We start from the raw sequence: 21,125 nt of genomic DNA on the forward strand, positions 1-21,125 counted from the left end.
AGTTTTCTGAATAGAGGCAAAAATACTGTAGTAGTTTTCATTGCACTGCTGTACTTCAAAAGGCACTGCTGTCTGGTAATACGACTGGTGATCTTCAAATGGAGGAAAAGTAATAAAGAAATGACTTCAACATTTGCATATTAATTCATCCATATTTTTATACACTTATTTTTAGCTTCTAATGCAATTGTGTCTGCACTATTCATTCAGATTATTAAAACTAAATGACTAACAGCTGCACTTTGTCATGCTCTGCTCATAACAACACAAACCTCCCTCTCAAGGTGTGAAAACTTGGTTAGAGAGTGGAAACTGAGTTCTTCCCTTCTCTAAAAGTCGTGTAATGGAGAGTGCTCTGAAATAAGCTGTTTGTTATTATGACTGAGCATTTCAAGAATTAACAATGCATATCATTTCAATCTAATCTAATCTTGACAAACTATATATCGTTGGAAAGGTCTCCCAAATATATATTTTACCGATATTTTTTGTTAAAAATTATGTAATTAATTAAAAAAAATACTTCTTTGTTGCACATTTTAACATTTTAGAAATCATCAGAAATCATATGTCGACTGAAAACTTAAAATCTCCCAATTCATCCTTTAAAACCCATTTTAAAATCAGACATCGCATTACCATGTAAATGGTACATCAATATCATGTTACAAAATATTTTCATTCATGAATAATACAAATTTAAGTTTGGATCGTGCACTACAAAGTCAATGTTCAAAAATGTGAGTGACAATGTCAAATGTTTATATGGAACTGCATGTGTGAATGCATAAACCTTAACCCATTTCCTTCACAGGAAATATTTTTTTTTTCACTCTGTGGACTGGTATATAGCCTACATACATTCAGAGGCAGAGACAGTCTGAATAGCCCAACCGGTTGTTATACTGTGGTCTGTTAAATAAATAAATAACAGCTTCTGTAGCTTGTGCAAAGGTAAGTTTCCACGTTAAATTTTTATTTATTTTTTTACTACATGTTTTCAACATTTATTAATAGCTAAAATGTTTTAAGAATTGAATGTAGTGAAACCCTGGAAACATTTTCACTGACAAAATATTAAATATCTTATGATTTAATGTGGAAATATGCTAAAAATGCTTATTTCTAACAAGCAGATGCTTTTCAAGACATGTGTGGTTGTTATTTTATTGTCTGACTTCAGCACTGCAAAAGGTGAGCATTGTCTGTCGCTTTCTTGTTGTGGTGGTTGAATAAGCTTTATTTTCTTTGTCACTGAATAGAGCTATAAATATATTTATTCATATAATTTTTATTTCTAAGAACAACATGTCCCAGAACACAGGAGTATATAGGGAAATCAGGTCAAATGTATACTTTAGTTGATTTAACAGTTCCTTCTGGCATGTCTCTTCTTTCAGCACTCTCACTTTCATCACAACCAAGTGTGAAGAAGAGTCTTAAGCAGTTCATAGAGCTGACCTTGTTTTCCCTTGTCTATCAATTCTATTTTAGATTGGTGCTATTTTGGCTGTGGTGAGCAACATTACATTTTCATTCCTTAAAATATGCTTAAAATAATGTTTCTCAATATGAAACTTTCAGGGAAAGTTCAAGGCTTTATGTGGGACCTTTTATGAGGAACCAATTTTGAGCAAACATTCATTGACAATTTTTTCCTTGACAAATCCACCTCTAATTACTGATTTAATACAGAAATCTAATTTGGATGCTGGAAACCTACCGTCCAATATCTAACTTAGCATTTGTATACAAATTGTGTATAAAATGATGCAGTCTGGTTTTTGTTTACAGCACTGCACTGAAACTGCTCTTGTAAAGGTGGTCAATGATCTTTTACTCTTTGGTGACTCTGTCAGTTTTTCAATTCTTCTATTGCTTGACATCAGCTCATCTTTCTATACTGTTTGTCATAAGATATTACTCTCTAAATTTGCTAGGGGAAGTTGTATGTTTTGCTGCAATTATTATTATTAGGAGTTCAAGCACAGAAGGTGCCAGTACCCTAATGTTTCAAATGATTTTCTTCTTCTGTCATAAAAGTGTCTGGCCAACCAAAACTTTAAGTCCTAGAAACACCAAATTTGGCCCAAATCAAGTTGGCCTAAAAAAAGGTGCATACACATAAAAAGTTAATATCGCCACAAGCAAACTGGTTCCAATTCCAATGTTATTTTCCTCTGATTCTCCGAGTCAAGTGGAACAAAACGTGATACATAATATAACTGGGTATCTGCAGGATTTGTTTAATCAAATGTAAGACTTTTTAAGACCTGCACAAATAAAATGAATTGCATATGAGCAGGGTAGGACAATGTTTGTGCTAACTTATTAAACTGTAAAATGACTGTAAAAAGCATGATTTATAGTTCACATACAGGTTTTCATAAAAACTTAAAATTATAAACTTCACATTTCAGCATTAAAACATTTTTTTAAAGAAAATGGTCAAATGACTCAAACATTCCAGTTATTGAAATTTAAATAATTATTATCAATCAATTATTATATTAATTAAATAACCTATACATATATCTTAGTGTCTTAATTGTTCAGATCTTTATAATGCATTATCTATTTGTTGATCGACCAGTTCACATTAACAACTGCGTGTTTGCTGCATAGAAATATGGGTCAAGTTTCACTTTTGGTTTGTTGAAAATGCAAATTCATTATCTGCCAGCAGGAGGCACTTTTGGAATGGCAGAAATATAGCAGTTTCCCCAGTAATGACTGTAAACAACGCAGCGCAGCACGTGACTTATTTAGCAGTGAAATCAGAGCATTTTGAAGCTTAATCACCACATTAAGCTATATCGCAACTTTTGTCTTTCCGTGCCCAAAATTAAGACATTTTGAAATCATAATCAAGACTTTCTTGTACCATTTAGAAATGTTTATGATCTTAAATTTGATATAATTAAAGTTTTTTTAAAGAAACCCTAACAGAATCCTAGACTGCGACCATTTGTGGTCATGGTCTCCTCTGAAACATCTGCTCTGCTCCACACCACACACGATGATCATGTGAAGAGAGTGAAGCGGCCTTCCCTCAGTCTCTGATATTTGGATATGATTGTCGCATTTCTCCACCTAATGGCAGTTGCCCAGAACATTCAAATTGGTCATGAAGCCACCATTACCCTCGAAAGCAATCCTTCCATGACTTACTTTTCAAATGTTTTAAAATTGAACATATTATACTGAGTATAATATGATCCAGAAGTCACTATACGGCCAGCAGACTGCCAGTTACCTATCCCTGTCCTAGACCATTTGTCCAATTAATGCCAAAGTTTGTGATCTCCAAAACACTTAAAGATCATTAAATGTTACCTCCATTTTAATATATCAAAATTATATTAAAAAACATTTGTCATGCTGCATGAAATGACTTTATTTATTGCTGTTCAGTTAAAATGAAAAATTGCCCCTTCTTTCTATAGTAGTAGCCTACACATTGCTGTCTTCAAGTGTACTCATGCCAAGTTGTATTCAACTTGGAGGTCTGGTCCAAATTATGACATACAATATACACAGGCTATAGGCTCACGTGTATTAATCATTATTAATCATCATCATCTTATTGCTATCATGCTATGACGACGATTCCTCTATGTAGCCTATATTAAACATTTGAAATCACAATCACATCGGAATATTTAAACCTGCTTTCGCGCAGCCGCTGACCAAGAGAGATCAGCGTCATCATGTAAGCTTTATATTTGAAACAGCTTCACAAACAGTCTGCACAGTAGGTTACATTTCTGTGTTGCAATCATTAAAGACTAATAACGAAACTATTGGGATTAAAGGTTATAGTCCAAACTGACCTTTGGAACTCATTACGCTTCAAATAAAGATTGTAGACTGTGTGTTATATTATGCCAGTTAGCGACCAGGGACTGTTGAAATGCATTTGATGTCTAATTTATTCAATAAATAGATCTGTTAAAAAACAGTCAAATCTAATTCATTCATTTATATCAAATATATATATATTATATTTTTACTCATTTATAACAATAATAAAAAAAGCATTTTGTAAGACACGTAAGTGAATTAGCCTTTATATTATTTAGTTTTTGTCTAATGTTTTGTTTTCAGAATCATGGTAGAATGGTGATTTCTATTCTAAAAATCTATTATCCAGAGCCAAAGCTTAATAAATAATATCTGGCATCGAACTCATTCGTAATTAATTTCTAATAGCCTATTTAAAAAACTATAATGTAAAACATACAATCTTACAGACTTTATGTAGTACAACAACAAGGATTTTGTACATTTATCATGCATTACAATGCCGCTTCTAATCCAGAGTGCAAAGTTCATCCCCCACCTCGTCTACAGTAATGTCTAGAGTAATATAGTAAAAAATAATACTTCCATAGAAAGACATTTAAAGGGGTACTATGATGCCTTTAAAAAAAAAAAAAAGATCATTATTTGGTGTATTTGGTGTAACATAATATGCTGACAAGCTTTAATGTTCAAAAAACATTCTTTTTCAAATACTGTAGATTATTGTAGGTCCTCTATGCCCCGCCTCTCTCAAACACATTGTATTCTACAAAGTCCCTTTCCATAATCACAAGCTTATTCTTTCAAAATAAATGTAAAGACAGTTAATAATGTCTTAAGTTTTACCATCAGTTCAAGCCCGAAAGAGGAACAGAGTCACGTGACAGACTCTGCGATGAAGCTCATGTGTTTGCAGACAGTACACAAGCCACGGATGGTTAAGACAGATGACTCCGGTGTGTGACCCTGTCTCTCTCTCACACACACGCTTGCGCGAGCACAAACATACAGACACACGTGATGCGCAAAACTCCACATTTGGCATGACTGCTTCAACCCTAACTGTGTTACTGAAACCATGCCTTCTTTCTTTGCGTGAACAATTGGGTGACATTACGCAAATATTTCCACTTAGTGATGTAGAGATGTGGGAGTGTATCTGAATGGGGGGTGGGGGGGGGGTGTTAGGGTCTTAACTTTGATAAAGACTCTGAGACTGAAATCTCTCTGGTTTTCAGACTTTAGATCTTATCTATGCACAATCAGCTTGTAACACTCCAAAGAGAAAGGACAATTTGAAAACGCATCATATGAACCCTAAATACTTGTATTTAATACATACAAGGAAAGTAATTATGACTGTCATATTGCCATATTTTAATATCAGAGATGCTATTATAGTTTTTTATGAGTTAGTTATTTTGAGTCATTGATTCATTTTCATTATTTTTTTATAGGCTTATATAGTTATTTTGAAATGTAAATAACTTGTCTTCTCCTGACTCAGTACTTATTATTTTTATTTATATTAGGAATGCTCCGATCCGCCTTTTTGCCTCCGATACTGATTCCGATACCTAGGGTTAAGTATTGGCGGATAACGATACCGATCCAATTCCAGTGAAGTTTCCCCCCCATTTAAATAAACTAGATACCGACTAGTATATTATAAAGAAAAATAAAATAATAAATATGGAAAAATATAGGCCTATGCATATTCATAATCAATGACAAAAATATATAATAAACTAGGTTAGTGGATAATTCGGCAGCAAAAGTTATTCTAGAAAAATAATTGCACAATAATTTTAGAAATCCAGACATTAAGTGAAAAAACTACTTTTGGGGGAACAAATAAATGTGTTCCACTAAATATAGTAAAATGTAACACATTGCTGTTTGTATTATTATAAAATCCATTCATTAAAAGCATTCATGAGTGTATTTATATATAAGTATATACTATCAATTTAAAATACATTTAAATGTTTAGCATATTAGACATTGATGCGTAGTGTATGATATATGTGCAACAGATACTGAGTCTTTCTTTTAACAGTTTTATATTTCAGTTACTGTGCACGTTAAAAACAATTTATAGTCTTTTCTACGCCCGTGTTTTGTTCTCACAGACACCCAGTAACAAGTAACAGTTTAAATTCACGTCTCACACAATTCAGTGGAACATATAGCCTACATTTCCCTTCGGAATCATGGTGGAATATCCACCATGGGGCCACGAGGACTGGAAGGGAGAACAGGGGAAAGCTATTGTAAGGCTTCAGAAGTAACACAGAATAATTTACACAATCAAATTTTTTTTTTTTTTTTTTTTATTAATAAAAAAAAAAAGGATCTCGTATTTGTATCGGCCGATCAGAGAAAAATGGCAGTATCGGAGTATCTATACCCGATTTTAATATCAGATCGGTGCGTCTCTCATTTATATATTTATTTTATTTTTTAAAGAAAAATCGCTCCCACACTGGGGCAAATACTATCCCAAATGTAATGGGCATAAACAGTCTCCAATCAACATCAACACCCAGAAAATCGTTAAAAACCAAGAGTTGGCATCTGTTGACCTGATTAACTTCAGTCTCCCTCACACCATGAAGATGCTGAAGAATAACGGACACACAGGTTTGGAATCAGTAATTCAGTCTACTGTATGCACATAAGAAACACACCTGCGTGTCTAATCTGCTTTCTCCTGCATGCTGTCCCTGCAGTTGAGTGTGAGCTGAAGGCAGGAGCAGTGGGAGTTCAAGGAGGAGGTCTGAAGCACAAATACACCGTCCTGCAGTTTCACTTCCACTGGGGTGGAAAGGACCTGGTGAACCATCCAGGATCCGAGCACTCTCTGAACGGACACAGATCACCTCTAGAAGTTAGAGATGGGGCCTGCAAGATCAAATTGTGAAAGACATCAAAAATGTTGCTAGCATTTAGAATCACGTGCTGTATTTTCCTATGCAGATGCACATTGTCAGCCGGAGAAGTGATCTTAATGAAAGCACTGCAGCAAAACTTCAAGATGGCTTTGCTGTATTGGGCTTCTTTATTGTGAGTCGCATTTACAGGGTTCATCCACTAAAGGGCAGCATTGGCATTTTAAATGACAATTTATTATCGTTTTGCCATATTTGCCTATTGTAAGTGTATCCAATGTAGATTAGGTACCTAATCTAACAGTTTGTTATAATAAATGACACTCATTTTTTTTTTACCCTTTAGGAGAGCAATGAAAACGAAAAGCAAAAGGACATGTCACAAGTCTGGGAAAGCTTCACCGATTATCTCCAAAAAATACCAAGAAAGGGTAAAATAGCTGTCAGCCAAATAGTGCCTAATTAGATTAATAAATTGCCACATAATGCAATTAATTAGATTAAAAAATCCATAATAATAATATAGTAACTATATATTTTTGCATTATACGCCTGCATTATAAATGTACCACAGATTGAGAATAAGTGATTGCATTTGTTATTTGTTTATATATATTTACAATTGTTTGGCAAATTTTGTTGCGGGTGAAATGCAGTAATTTCATTAAGATTTTACTCAATTGAGAATTTCACAAAAGATTTTCTCATGCAGATTTCGCAACTGGTTCAGTTTGTTGACACAAATTCACCATAGTGACGAACAGAAAGCCGCTTGCTTGTGAAAGTGCGGGACTTCATAGATTTGAATTTTTTTGTCCTTGAAATTTCCCTAATGAGACCCCACCTTTATTGCTGTATTGTTAAAATAGCCTATTTTGTGTATTTTGTTGTCTCATTGTTATTTTACTGCTAGGAGACAAAGTCAGAATTATGGAGCCCTTTTCTATGCATCAGCTCTTAAAGGGGGTTGATCTCAGCAAGTACTACCGCTACAATGGCTCACTGACCACCCCTCCCTGTGATGAAGCTGTGGTTTGGACCATCTTTAAGGACCCAATTAGGATCAGCAAAGATCAGGTACAGACAAATTCAATTCTGTTTCCAAATAATTCCACTTTTATAAATTAATATCTACCAAGCCCAAACTGCATTGCTCACTAAGGCTGCATTTATTTGGTTAAAAATACAGTAAAAACAGTACTATTTCAATTTTAAATATAGCTGCAAGCAGCAATTACGTGGCCAAGCACTACAGAAATGACTAATTGAAGCCATTTGATGATTTTAGTCAAAACGACTGAAAAATCATAAATGCAACCTCTAGTAATATGATTTATTGGCTTATCATGTTTGACCAATAGGTTAAATCGATTTGGCACACACAACGTTTGGTGTCAATATGTCAAAGCATTGCAGAGATACAGCCTCAAGTGTCATTTTGGCATCATGCCTCAAATCCATTAATGTGGTATGCAAAAACGGTTTTGTCTATCAACACAAAATCCATAACTTTTTGTCAGCATGGTCTAAAGATGATAGGATTCGATTTTGGTGAAAATCGTACCAACGGTCTAGAAGTTAGAAAAGGTAGGTATTTAAAGAAAATCTAAATGGCAGACAGGAAGTTTGGTCCACTATGGCAAGATTGTATCACTGTTCCCAGCATGACCCAAGGAATCTATTAATACCAGTCTCATTATTATAGACAAAATTCACAGAAAGCTATTAGCATTTATTTGAAATTTTATTCTTGATGGTACATACAAAGTTTTGTAATAGTACACAGATGAATTAGTAAAATATATAATTTATACCAAAATATATCATAATACTCTGTACCACCACATTTGTATGTGTCTTTAGAGTGTGACCATACATTTGCTTTGTCTTGGAGTTATAGACAATTTTGTATATGAGAAGAGAAAAAAAATGACTTGATGGCTGACTTTGTTTGCATTTTTTGCATGTTGGCAATTGGGCATGAGTTTATAGCCAACACACTATGTTTTTTGAATTTCCTACGGTGGTTTCGTGCCGATCGGAGTAACGGTTTGTATATTGGAAAATGTTTTTTAAGTACTAAAATTTAACCTTGCACAAACCATAAGGTAAAACTTGTTTTGTTATTGGTGACCTTGGTAAGAATGTATGTATCTAAAGGTGACTCCTGTGATAATAATTCAACCACACCCAAAGTTATAAGGATATGAATATATGATTTTAGGGTTGAAACTTCTCAGGCTCCTCCAGGGCATTATGCTGATGACCCATACCAAATTTTGTAATGATACGTCAATGTTTTCATAAAATATAGCATTTTACTACGAAATTCTAAATGGCTGACGCCCAAAATGGCTAACATTGGGTAAATTGTCATGCTGCAACGAATCTAAAGAGACCAATTTTGTGATTTTTGACCAAACCATTCAGAAGTTATAGGCAAAAATAGCAATTTGTCATATCTCCTGAACACTAGGTGGCACAGAAACGAAACACTGCAGGTAGTCTCAGGTCATGCTGGTTATAACACACACCATGCAAGTTTGTTCTCAATACGCCAAACTGTGGCAGAGATACAGTCTCAGATCCATTTTTGCATGCTTCTTTGTCGAATTCTTTTGCATGTTATTCAAGAAAGCAATAAACTTGAATTCTGTAGCTTTTTGACAGCATGGTCTAAAGATAATCTTAGCCAATTTTCGTGAGAATCAGACAAACCGTCTAGGATGAGTTTGAAAAAGTATGTTTTTTGGACAATTAAAAATAGTGAAAACACTAAACCTTGTGATATTGTTGTTTGTTCCACTTAGCATGAGCCGAGGTTTCAGAGGAAAAAATGTCCCTCTGTGCCATATGGTTTAAAAGTTATTAACATAAACATGAGGGAAACTTTGGACAAGTGGTGGTGCTAGAGAGTTTGAGACTCAAATTCACTGTGGTTAATGTTGAGACTGTCCTCTGTCAGTGTGCCAAATTTCACAACTTTCCCACAACCGGATCTATAGGCTGCCATAGACTCAAGAAACTGAAACGGAAGAAGAATAAGAATTCCAACGGATACAATAGTTACCTACACACCTTCGGTGCTTGGCCCTTAAATATCTGTTTTCTATTGTAATATATTTCTTAATGTCATATATTCCTGTGATGTAAAGCTGAATTTTCAGCATCATTACTCCAGTCTTTAGTGTCACATGATCCCTCAGAAATCATTTTAAAATGCTGTTTGTTTAAAAAAACATTTTAATGTGCTGCTTCATATTTTGTGGAAAACCTTTTTTTTAAGGATACTTTTTTTTTTTTTAAAGAACAGCATGTTTATAATCAGATTACAGTGACTTTTTTATGGACATGATTACATTTCACACAATGGCAGCAAATTATTCATAACCTACATTCTCTTTTAAAATGACTTCTTCTAAAAATCCTGCTGTGTGTCATTCCATTTAGCTTTGAAAACTTTGGATGTGTAATGTTATATTGATGTTTCATGTTTATATAATGGAGGGAAGTTTTTTTTTTTTTTTTTTTTTTTTTTTTTTTTTTTACAGCTGGAATTGGTTTTACGATTGGAACCATATATTGTCAATCAGATTCATTATGATAAATATATACTTGCGAAAAAATTGTAAAAACTGTTTTCACCAGTCTTTAGCCTACAGAGGGAATCTGTATGTTTCACAATCTGCTATTTTCTTACATAACATTGCTTGATTGACAAGTCCACATGTGTTTTCTGCTCAGGTGATGTGTAGCCTATATCATTTGTTCTATCTTGTTGTCATATTACCGTCATGTTGTCTAGCCTTTATCTCCCCGATATACTTCCCTTTTTTCACACTCTGTCATTGTCTCTTATCACACTCATCTCTTAAAGAATCCTACACATCGAAACCAAATTCCTTTGGCAGCAGGTGCAGAGCCCTTGTGATTTGGACATGTGACCACATACATATGCGCCTCTGCTAAATCAGTGCAATCAGTAAAATTATGAATGTTGTCATATCTTTTTCCAGGTCAGCTCCTTGTGACTTTTTTTCCTCTTTCACTTTTTTTTTCTGCAGCTGCTCAGGTTCCCAACACAAATTTCCTTTGACAATGTGTACCGGCCACAGCAACCGCTGAACAATCGCGTGGTCTATTCTTCCACCACTCTCAACCGCAGGTGACTGTTCATTTGAAATGTATGCAGTATAGTGTGAGCCATACATAAGATGAATTAGAGACCTATAATGAACTAGACCTGTCTTTTCCTCCATATTTACTTCAGGTCACACAGGAACAACTGAGCACATCCTACAGCACCCATCCAATCGGCCCTAATCCGAAAATTATGCATGTATTTTAAATACAAAAGCTTTTATTTTACTCATTGCCAGTCAGAAAAAGATATGCTCATTTATTTTTTTGCAACAATTAAAAAAAATATTGGTACATTATTGATGTATTTTATTATATTCTAGGACATAACAATTAAAGAAAATAAAAGAAGCAATATGGATAATGCATTCAATATGTTGTTTGAAAAAAAGATGGTTTCATGAAATGACAAAGCTGGTTAAGCTGGTGTGTATCGCAAGTTTTAGAGGGATTTTTAGCTAGTTGACCAACTAAACATACAAATGTCAGCTAAGCCAGACTGAGAGAAAAACTAAATAATTTATTTGTTTGTTGATTGATTGATTTATTATTATTAAATTATATTACAGAGGACTCATTTTAGCTGGAAGCAATGGTATGAAGTAAAAAATATCATGATGCAGTGCATCATTCATTACAAATACGCAGCTTGTGGATGTTTTTATCAGCTGTTTGGACTCTCATTCTGACAGCACCCATTCACTGGAGATCCATTAGTGAGCAAGTGATGTAATTTTAAATATGCTCAGATGAAGAAATAAACTCATCTAAAATGGTAACTCCTGAATAATCTACATATTTAATGATGAGTTGCACACATACAAACGTATTTATGGGTCACTTAAAACCTCCCCTGCACTGTGCAAATCAAAGACTGAAACCACATGACCTTTTGTATGAGCATATACATGCGAAAGAAAAAGAATGAAAGAGAAGACAAAGAATAAAAAATAAAAATTACAGGCAGAGCTGTGAGTTTAATGCCAGCTTATATAATTTAAATTTACAAAACAGTTGGTTGTTTTTAAGCACTTGGGCTGTGATGGAAGTAGCTAAAAAATAAAATAAAATACAACCAAGCAATAAACAAAATACAGATACACAATGATTAATAACTTCAACATTTTTTTTATAATAAATAATGGATCATGTAAATTTGATGTAAATGTAGTTAATATAATCAGTATAATTTCATTATCTATCCATCTATTCTTCAAACTTCCCGTTTATTTATTTTATTTAATAAAATATAAATGTAACATGACTCATGACAAATCTTGTTCAGAGAAGGAACCCTTATAATGTTGGCACACATCATTAAAAGTCACAGCCCTACAAAAATGCACTGCATCTTGCAAGACAATATAGACAATATCTACTTTGAGTGTAAACTAAATGAGCCAATGCACATTGGTATGTGATTATTGCATCCAGCTGCTGCTGATCACAGCGTAAGTATACAGTACTGTGTAAGTCTTAGGACACTATATTTTCATTTTGCAGTTAATTGTAATAATCCAGTGAGATTTTTGTGTGCACAGTGAGTCTGACAATAGCCAGTGCTCCACACAGAGCACAATCATCCAGTCTGTCTGGAATAACATGAAGAAACAGAATAAACTGAGGCAGACTAAATCCAGAAGAACTGTGGCAAAGTCTCCTTTCAAGACAGACTATATGATGATGAGATCAGATTGACTGCTATCAGACTCCTTGTGCAAACCAAAATCTCATTAATATGTTTTGGTCCCCTCCCTGCTTACCATGGACATGAGATGCATAGCAGATTGTCATCACTCAATGGCTGGATGTCTAAGTGGTGCCTGCAGAATAACATAGATTACATAGACAATTGGACGTGCTTTTGGGGCAGACCTGACCTGCTGAAAAGAGATGGTCTTAATCCCTCCTGGGGTGATGCCGCTCTCGTCTCTAGAAATATGGCACATAATATTAGAGTTTGTACTAACTTGGGCCCAGTTCAGGAAGCAGACAGACTAGCTAATCCACCTCTGCTAGCCGCATCATGTCACAGAAGTCAGTTAATTCTCAGCAAATGGATACTCTTTCACCTGGATATCACACTATAGAGACTGTGTCTGTTCCCTGAACTAGAAAATACAAAAAAACGTCCAAACCAATTTAAGAGTAACAATTTAATTGAGGTTCAACAAATAAAAAACAGATGCAATGCGGATAAACAAATGATAAAGCTTGGCTTATTGAATATCAGGTCCCTTTCTACGATAGCACTGGTTGTCAATAATATGATAACTGATCATAAGCTTGATGTTCTCTGTTTGACAGAAACCTTGCTAAAAAACCTATGATTACATTATTTTAAATGAGTCTACTCCCCAAGATTACGGTCATAAACATAAGCCGCGTCCAAAAGGTAAAAGGGGAGGTGTTGCTTCAATTTATAAGAATGTTTTCAGGATTTCTCAGAGGGCAGGCTTCAAAATGAAATTTTGTTGAAATTATGCAGCCAAGTGATGATAGATCATTATTTAGTTTTATGCAAACTTTATATAGCTAAAACTGTCAATTCTACTTCTTGTTACAAATATGGTAGAACCATCACTTCAACCACAAAAGACTGCTTTGTAAGTAATCTTCCTGATGTATCCGAATTCCTTAGCATACCCAAAACCTCAGAACAACTTGATGATGTAACAGAAACTATGGACTCTCTCTTTTCTAGCATTTCTAGCATCTAGTTGCTCTTTTATGCTTAAGGAAGGTTAAAGGAAACAGTCTGACACCATAGTATAGTGAGCACACTCGCACCCTAAAGACAGCAGCCTGGAAAATGAAGCACAGCAGGAGGAAAACAAACCTAGAGGTTTTTTTATTGCTTGGTGGGAAAGTAACCTATCCTACAGAAAATAATTAAAAACTGTTAGATCTGATTACTTTTCGTATCTTTAAAAAAAATAAAAAAGAATAAAAAATACATAACCCCAGGTATTTATTCAATACAATGGCTAAATTGCTGAAAAATAAAGCATCAACAAGTGTTGACATTTCCCAACATCACAGCAGTAATTACTTCATGAACTACTTTACTTCTAAAATCGATACTATTAGAGATAAAATTGTAACCATTCAGCCGTCAGCTACAGTATCGCAGCAGACAGTGCACTATAGATCCCCTGAGGAACAGTTCCACTCATTCTCTACTATAGGAGAGGAAGAATTGTATACATTTTGTTAAATTATCTAAACCAACAACATGTATGTTAGACCCTACTCCATCTAAGCTCTTAAAAAAGCAGCTTCCAGAAATCATATCCTCTTCTGACTATTATTAATCCTCATTGTCATTAGGATATGAAACCAAAACCTATTATTAAGCCTCTCATCAAAAACCGCAAAGAACTAGTTAATTATAGACCGATCTAGAATCTCCCTTTTCTGTCCAAGATACTGGAAAAGGTAGTATCCTCACAATTATATTCCTTCTTAGAGAAAAATGGTATCTGTGAGGATTTCCAGTCAGGATTTAAAACAGTATCATAGTATTGATAGTATTCATAGTATCATAGTATTGTCTCCTTGGAATTACAAATGACCTGCTCTTATCATCTGATCGTGGTTGTATCTCTCTATTAGTGCTATTGGATCTTAGTGCTGCGTTTAACGCTATTGACCACAACATTCTTTTGCATAGACTAGAACACTTTGTTGGCAGTAATGGAAGTGCATTAGCATTGTTTAAATCATACTTATATGACTGCCATCAATTCGTAGCAGTGAATGAAGAGGCATCATATCGATCACAAGTGCAGTATGGAGTACCTCAAGGCTCAGTACTAGGGCTGTTACTCTTCATGCTTTATATGTTACCCTTGGGAGACACCATCAGGTAACATAGTGTTAGCTTTCACTGGTATGCTGATGATACTCAGCTCTATATTTCTTCGTGGTCCGGCGAAACATACCAATTTGAAAAACTAACGGAATTCATAGTGGATATAAAAAAACTGGATGAACAGTAATTCATCAGAACCTAGGTGTGCTATTTAAATCTGAATTTTTCCATCTCAAAATATATCTAAATTACGGCCTATGCTCTCAATGTCAAATAATGAAATGTTAATCCATGCCTTTATGACCTCAAGGTTAGATTTTGTAATATTACAAAGATATTGTAATGCTTTATTGGATGGTTGTCTTTAAGGGCTACAGTATAATCCTCCACGTCAGCTGCATTCTCAAAACTCAGGCAATTTGATAATACCTAGAATATCAAAATCAACTGCGGGCAGAAGATCCTTTTCCTATTTAGCGCCTAAACTCTGGAATAACCTACATAATTATTTGGGACGCAGACACACTCTTGCAGTTTAAATCTATCTATTAGACCCATCTCCAGATGCAGATGCCTCAACCACTGGCTGGGGGCTACGTACAATGGGCTTGGAGTTTCAGTGGTTTGGAAGGTCCCCCAACTGCACTGGCACATCAACTGCCTCGAGTTGATGGCGGTGCACCTTGCCTTGATCCATCTCAAAGGGTGCTTACAGGGCAAGCATGTACTAGTCTGCATGGACAACACTGCGACCGCTGCATACGTTAACCGACAAGGTGGTCTGCCCTCCTGTCGCATGTTGCAATTCGTCTGCCACCTCCTCCTTCGGAGTCAGAAGCATCTGAGGTCACTTTATGCTTTTCAACTTAACTGTTCACTCTTAAAGTTTATGTTGGGGAAGCATGACCTGATCATTTATTCACAGTTTATTCACAGTACACAACAAGTTCCTGTAAAAAAGGACTACCCAGAAGCCATACCGGCTTATAAATAGGGCCCTTCAAGACATATAATCAGCACTAATAACAACAAATAATAATCCACCCACCCAATACCCATCCACAACAACAACAACACCATTCACCACAAGATATCCTCCAACCAGTCAACATACATCACACATCTCACCCATCCCTCAAACAAAGCCAATAATAGGGGTATTCAAACATCAAGTTTGTCAATAAAATATGAAACCTTCAGCCTTATGGTGTATATCAAGCATAATGTGACAATTTGTGTTTAAAATGCTTTTTAAATATATCAACAGAAGGTAGTTCCTATAGAATTTTCAATGTATGTGTTACACCATATAATATTACAATAATTTAAATGTGATTCAAAAAGTGATCGGTACAATGTTAGAAGAGCATCAAAAGGAAGATCATATCTTAATTTATAAAACAGACCAACATATTTTGACAATTCCTTTATTAAAAACTCTATATGTTTTTTAAAGTTTAAGGACTCATCCAAATAAATTCTTAAGAATTTGATGTTCTCTACTCTTTCAATTACTTTATTATGTATTTTGATTTGTATACTTTCAATGTTTGTCTGACTTCTATTTGAACGAAATATAATAAATTTGGTTTTAGATACATTTACAGATAATTTGTTGTATTTAAACCAACTATCTACTTTAACTAATTCCTCATTAACAAGCTTTTGTAAAATGTCAAGATTTTTATGGGACAAAAAGAGATGTCATCTGCAAAGACAACCTGATGAAAAATATTTGATGAACTTATAATGTCATTTACATAGAAAATAAAAAGAAGTGGACCTAATATGGAGCCCTGAGGGACTCCACAAACAATTTCTGTGCACTCTGAATAACTACTGTTTATTTGGACAAATTGCTCCCTTTCAGTTAGGTAGCTTTTGAACCAGCTGAGTGCCTTCCCTCTCACACCATAGTGTTGCAATTTCCCAATTAAAATTTCTAAATCAATGGTGTCGAAGGCTTTTGATAAATCTAAAAATACACCAATACCAGTCTCACCATTATCTATAGCATCATTGATTTTCTCGATGAGATCCAAAATTGCCAAAAAAGTAGAGCTCTTTTTCCTAAATCTATACTGAGTTGGAATGAGTATATTCATTTTATCCAGGTAAACACTAAGTCTTCAGGTTTCTTAGGGGGGCAAGGAGGCTAAATCCTCCACAGCCCCCCTCTATATCCTCTTAGGACCTGACTCTAGGGCTCATAGCACTACAGCAGGGCCCATTTGAGCCATTTTGACAGTCATGCTGAAGATTCTGTCAATGAAGACTCTGGTCCTGCTTACCTGGCCTCCATCAAGAGGGTAGGGGACCTATATGCATTTTCGTTGGGTTCCATCCCATATGTGTAAAGTCCACAGTATAGCCTCAGAACCTGTATTTCCCCAGCAGACTTCTGCCAGTTCTAAGAGGGTTACAATCACCTCCAATCTTCCATATCCACCTAACGGTTGTTCATATGTGTAATTACATCCGAAACCTCCTTCGGGAAGGCTGGGGCCGACGCAGCATCCCTGTTCCAAGTGGAGTGGTGGTTACATTTTCCCAGTGTTATCCAGTCTTACTGAATAGGTAGTGTCATAGTAGCGGTAGCTGGTCTTCTTGTTCTGAGCCCTGGCCTGCACCAGATAATAGGGGTGCAGGTGGCTTAAACAGGACAATGGAAGGGTCAGTCGCTGTGGTGCTTTGGTAGGGATCCCAATTTGTCGGTCATCCGACATGACATCAACAGTGACCGACTGAAAGGGAACGTCTCGCTTACATATGGTATTGAAATTTCTATAACAGAAGAAACAATTTTGGTTTCACAAAGATGTTTTTTTTTTTTTCAAAGTCTAAAGTACATTTAAAAAATCTAAATTATTTTTTTCCACCATGAAGAAAATGTTGTACTGTACAAAGGGAAGGTTCCTTGGGTGTTCAATGTTTTTTGTGGTACCATTGATGTCAATAAAAACCTTTATTTTTAAGAGTTTGTGTTCATTCACTGTGTGTTCTTTCATGTCTCATAGCTGCACATTGTAAATGTCCATTCAAAATACAACGGGAGTGTGTCAGCTGCTCTAGCTGCCAAAGACAGCACAGCATTGGCTGTTCTTGGATTCTTCGTTGAGGTGAGCATGACATTAATTACATCCTGAAAAAAATGCAAACCTAAAAGTATATTCATGGCTTTTTTGTGTGCACACACAGGCTTTTTATTTTAATAAAAAAAAAATATTTAACCAAAAGGGGAACCAATGACCAAAACAAAAAGCTGGGATATCCAAACATCATTTTTGACAAGAATCCCCAATTCAGATGAAAAAAAAAAAGTTTTTTTTGGAGTGAATCCTTCTAAAACAATCTAAGTATATATATACAGGTCCTTCTCAAAAAATTTGCATATTGTGATAAAGTTCATTATTTTCCATAATGTAATGATAAAAATGAAACTTTCATATATTTTAGATTCATTGCACACCAACTGAAATATTTCAGGTCTTTTATTGTTTTAATACTGATGATTTATATATATATATATATTTACAGTACAGACCAAAAGTTTGGACACACCTTCTCATTCAAAGAGTTTTCTTCATTTTCATTTTCATTTTCACAGACAGAAGGCAACAAGTGCTAAGCATCTCTCGGTGAACTCCTTCAAGACTGTTGGAAGACCATTTCAGGTGACTACCTCTTGAAGCTCATCAAGAGAATGCCAAGAGTGTGCAAAGCAGTAATCAAAGCAAAAGGTGGCTACTTTGAAGAACGTAGAATATGACATATTTTCAGTTGTTTCACACTTTTTTGTTATGTATATAATTCCATATATATGGGAGGCCGTTTGAGGCGAAACCCATTGAAAACTTGTGATACACACTGAAACACTTGTGCGTACAAATGAATCACTTGCGATACACACCGAAACACTTGCGATACACACTGAATCATTTGTGCGTACAAATGAATCACTTGCGATACACACCGAAACACTTGCGATACACACTGAATCACTTGGGATACACACTGAAACACTTGCGATACTTACTGAAACACTTGCGATACACACTGAAACACTTGCAATACACACTGAAATACTTGTGCATACAAGTGAATCACTTGCACATATCTTTGCAAATATATGAAAGACATGCGGTTACATAGAAACTCTTTGCATATAACCTGTAATACCCACGTACTGTTGTGCCTGCACAAAGACTGCACTTTCAAACATTCTCACATGTGAGACAGCATAAACATTTTCAGTGTGTCCCGAAGTCATTTCATTGCAACAGGAAGTTATAGCTCAAATATTTTCCACGTATATGGCTCCTTCCAAACTTGTTCAAAAAATGAGGTATTTATTGTTATTCTTTACACTAGGCTTTTTTTTTTATTTTTTTACATTTTCTTTCCCGTGCCCTCCAGTTCATTAATCAGAATATATGAGGAGTATATTTGAGCTATAACTTCCGGTTAGTGGGTTTAATTGTATTTATGTAAACAAAAAAAAAAACAAAAAAAAAAAACAAAAAAACAAAAAACAAATATATATATATATATATGTGTGTGTGTGTAAAATATATAGAAGATTTTGAGAAGTGATCTTAATGACAGCACCACAGCAAAAGTTCAAGATGGCTTTGCTGTGATGGGCTTCTTTATTGTGAGTCCCATTTACAGGGTTTATCCACTAAGGGAAGTACTGTTTTACCATTTTAAATGACTTATTTATGATTTATTTAGGAAGTATTCAACATTTTGCCATGTCTGCCTATTGTAAGTGTACCCAATGTAATCAAACTGTTTGTTAAAGATCTCAGAGAAAATTGTCAACAATACATCACACTCATTTTTTTTTTTTTGGTAACACTTTAGGTTACAGCCCATAGTGTACCGTGTAATTAAACAGAATTTACAGCGTAGTCTACCTATTTGTTACTATGGAGTACCTCCACAGTACCCAATAATAGCTGTTAGGGAACAATATTCAACGTTTAAGGAATACGGGGTGATAACCTTTGAAATTCTAAATTATTTATACTGTAAGTTTTTTTTTTAATAACTAAAATGGGGATACCTATTCTAAAATTATGTGGTATGAGATTGCGATTTTCCTCGTAAGAATAATTGACAGCTAATCGTACGTGTAGGTAAAAGGAAATATGTGCAACGTTTGCGGAATAAGGGCTGACTTGGAAAATTAAAAACATTTATACTGTTAGTAATTCATAAGTAAGGTGTAACTATTCTAAGATAACGTGGTATTTAAGACCTGCCGTGTTAGGTTACAGTATTATAATTTAGAACATGTTGTTGTAACAACATAAAATATACGATGCAGCATATTTTTACACTACGTAGGCTTCTGTGTACTTATTGTATTATTGCAGTACAATAATCTTACATGACATTGATAAAAATAGTAAACTGTAGTATACTATAGTAGGCTATAATTTAGTAAGTTAAAAACCACCATGGAATAGTTATTTATTTATTTATTTTAATGAGGGATCATGGAGATTACTAAACAACTCAGATGAAAGTATGGGGTAATTTTGCAATGAGCATCTGATATGATTTGGGTTAAAAATTTCCATATGAAAATTTAACTGATGGAAGGGTATTACTTATGGTCATCTCAGCAACGAGTCACATCTGCAGCATTGTACTGTCCAGGTGCAGTATACAGTGGAAACTAGATTACCTGTTTCCACCTACTCCCAGGATATAGAATACAAATATAACATCATAATACACAACACATGTATAATTACTGTATAATTTATGTTTTTATGTAGCTGTAGTGCTGTTGGTGCACTTTGGGCTTCTGTATGTGGTTTGAGGCAAGTTGTAGAATAAAATGTACTATATCATATTTCTTAACTACAATGCAAACATACATCCTTGTTATATATAATTATTGTGTAAGTGTAACATCTGCAGGCTGTAATTTAAAGTAATGCCTTGTTACCCTCTTGTTACATGTAGTTACTGGGTATGTGTATGAAACAGAAACCACCTAGATTCTATGAACTTTATTGGAAACATGAATGTTTTCTAAAACAGACATACACTTCTACATTTAAATTAAACTGTATAAAAGTTGCATTTACATTCCTTATTTTTTATTCTTCTTGATTCACTTTTTGTTGTGAAATTTCATTGTGAGAATTCTTATAATGCATCTAAAATTGTTTAAGCATAGGCTGCGTATAGTGTGAAATAGTTTTCCTGCATTTCAGCTAATTTTAGCTGGTGTAAAACTATGATAATTTCTCCTCATTGATTTGTTTGCTGTAAAAGAAACATGTTGTTCTGAAAGGAATGCAAGAAACCAACCTGAAGGACCTGACACTGCAGGAGCAGTATGAATGTATGACATGGCAGCAGACTTCATCTTGTCAATTCCCTTATTTAAGCAGTCACATTCATCCATAAGTAAGGATATACTAGCATTTATATTTGGTACTGAATTTATACTAGAG

At 34.7% G+C, this 21,125-nt stretch overlaps 1 protein-coding gene across 4 annotated transcripts in view; it reads left to right on the plus strand.

Annotated features, from left to right (window-relative positions):
- The first annotated feature begins 855 nt into the window (after nt 1–855).
- The window catches only part of si:ch211-173d10.4 (putative carbonic anhydrase 5), a 30,745-nt gene continuing 10,475 nt past the window's right edge, over nt 856–21,125 (plus strand). The window contains exons 1-10 of one of the 4 annotated variants that reach the window (XM_052611029.1): nt 856–954; nt 1,137–1,194; nt 1,495–1,515; nt 6,274–6,447; nt 6,537–6,694; nt 6,784–6,870; nt 7,042–7,126; nt 7,609–7,772; nt 10,760–10,860; nt 10,966–11,630. In XM_052611029.1, coding sequence (XP_052466989.1) covers nt 1,137–1,194; nt 1,495–1,515; nt 6,274–6,447; nt 6,537–6,694; nt 6,784–6,870; nt 7,042–7,126; nt 7,609–7,772; nt 10,760–10,860; nt 10,966–10,984 — 867 coding nt within the window. In that variant the 5' untranslated portion in view covers nt 856–954 and the 3' untranslated portion in view covers nt 10,985–11,630. Of the gene's footprint in view, nt 955–1,136; nt 1,195–1,494; nt 1,516–6,273; nt 6,448–6,536; nt 6,695–6,783; nt 6,871–7,041; nt 7,127–7,608; nt 7,773–10,759; nt 10,861–10,965; nt 11,641–21,125 lie in introns of those variants that run through there. The other 3 variants (XM_052611030.1, XM_052611033.1, XM_052611031.1) reach the window with 3 other exon arrangements.

This window comes from Carassius gibelio, chromosome A12 (assembly GCF_023724105.1).
Source record: "Carassius gibelio isolate Cgi1373 ecotype wild population from Czech Republic chromosome A12, carGib1.2-hapl.c, whole genome shotgun sequence".
Classification (NCBI taxonomy): Eukaryota; Metazoa; Chordata; class Actinopteri; order Cypriniformes; family Cyprinidae; genus Carassius; species Carassius gibelio.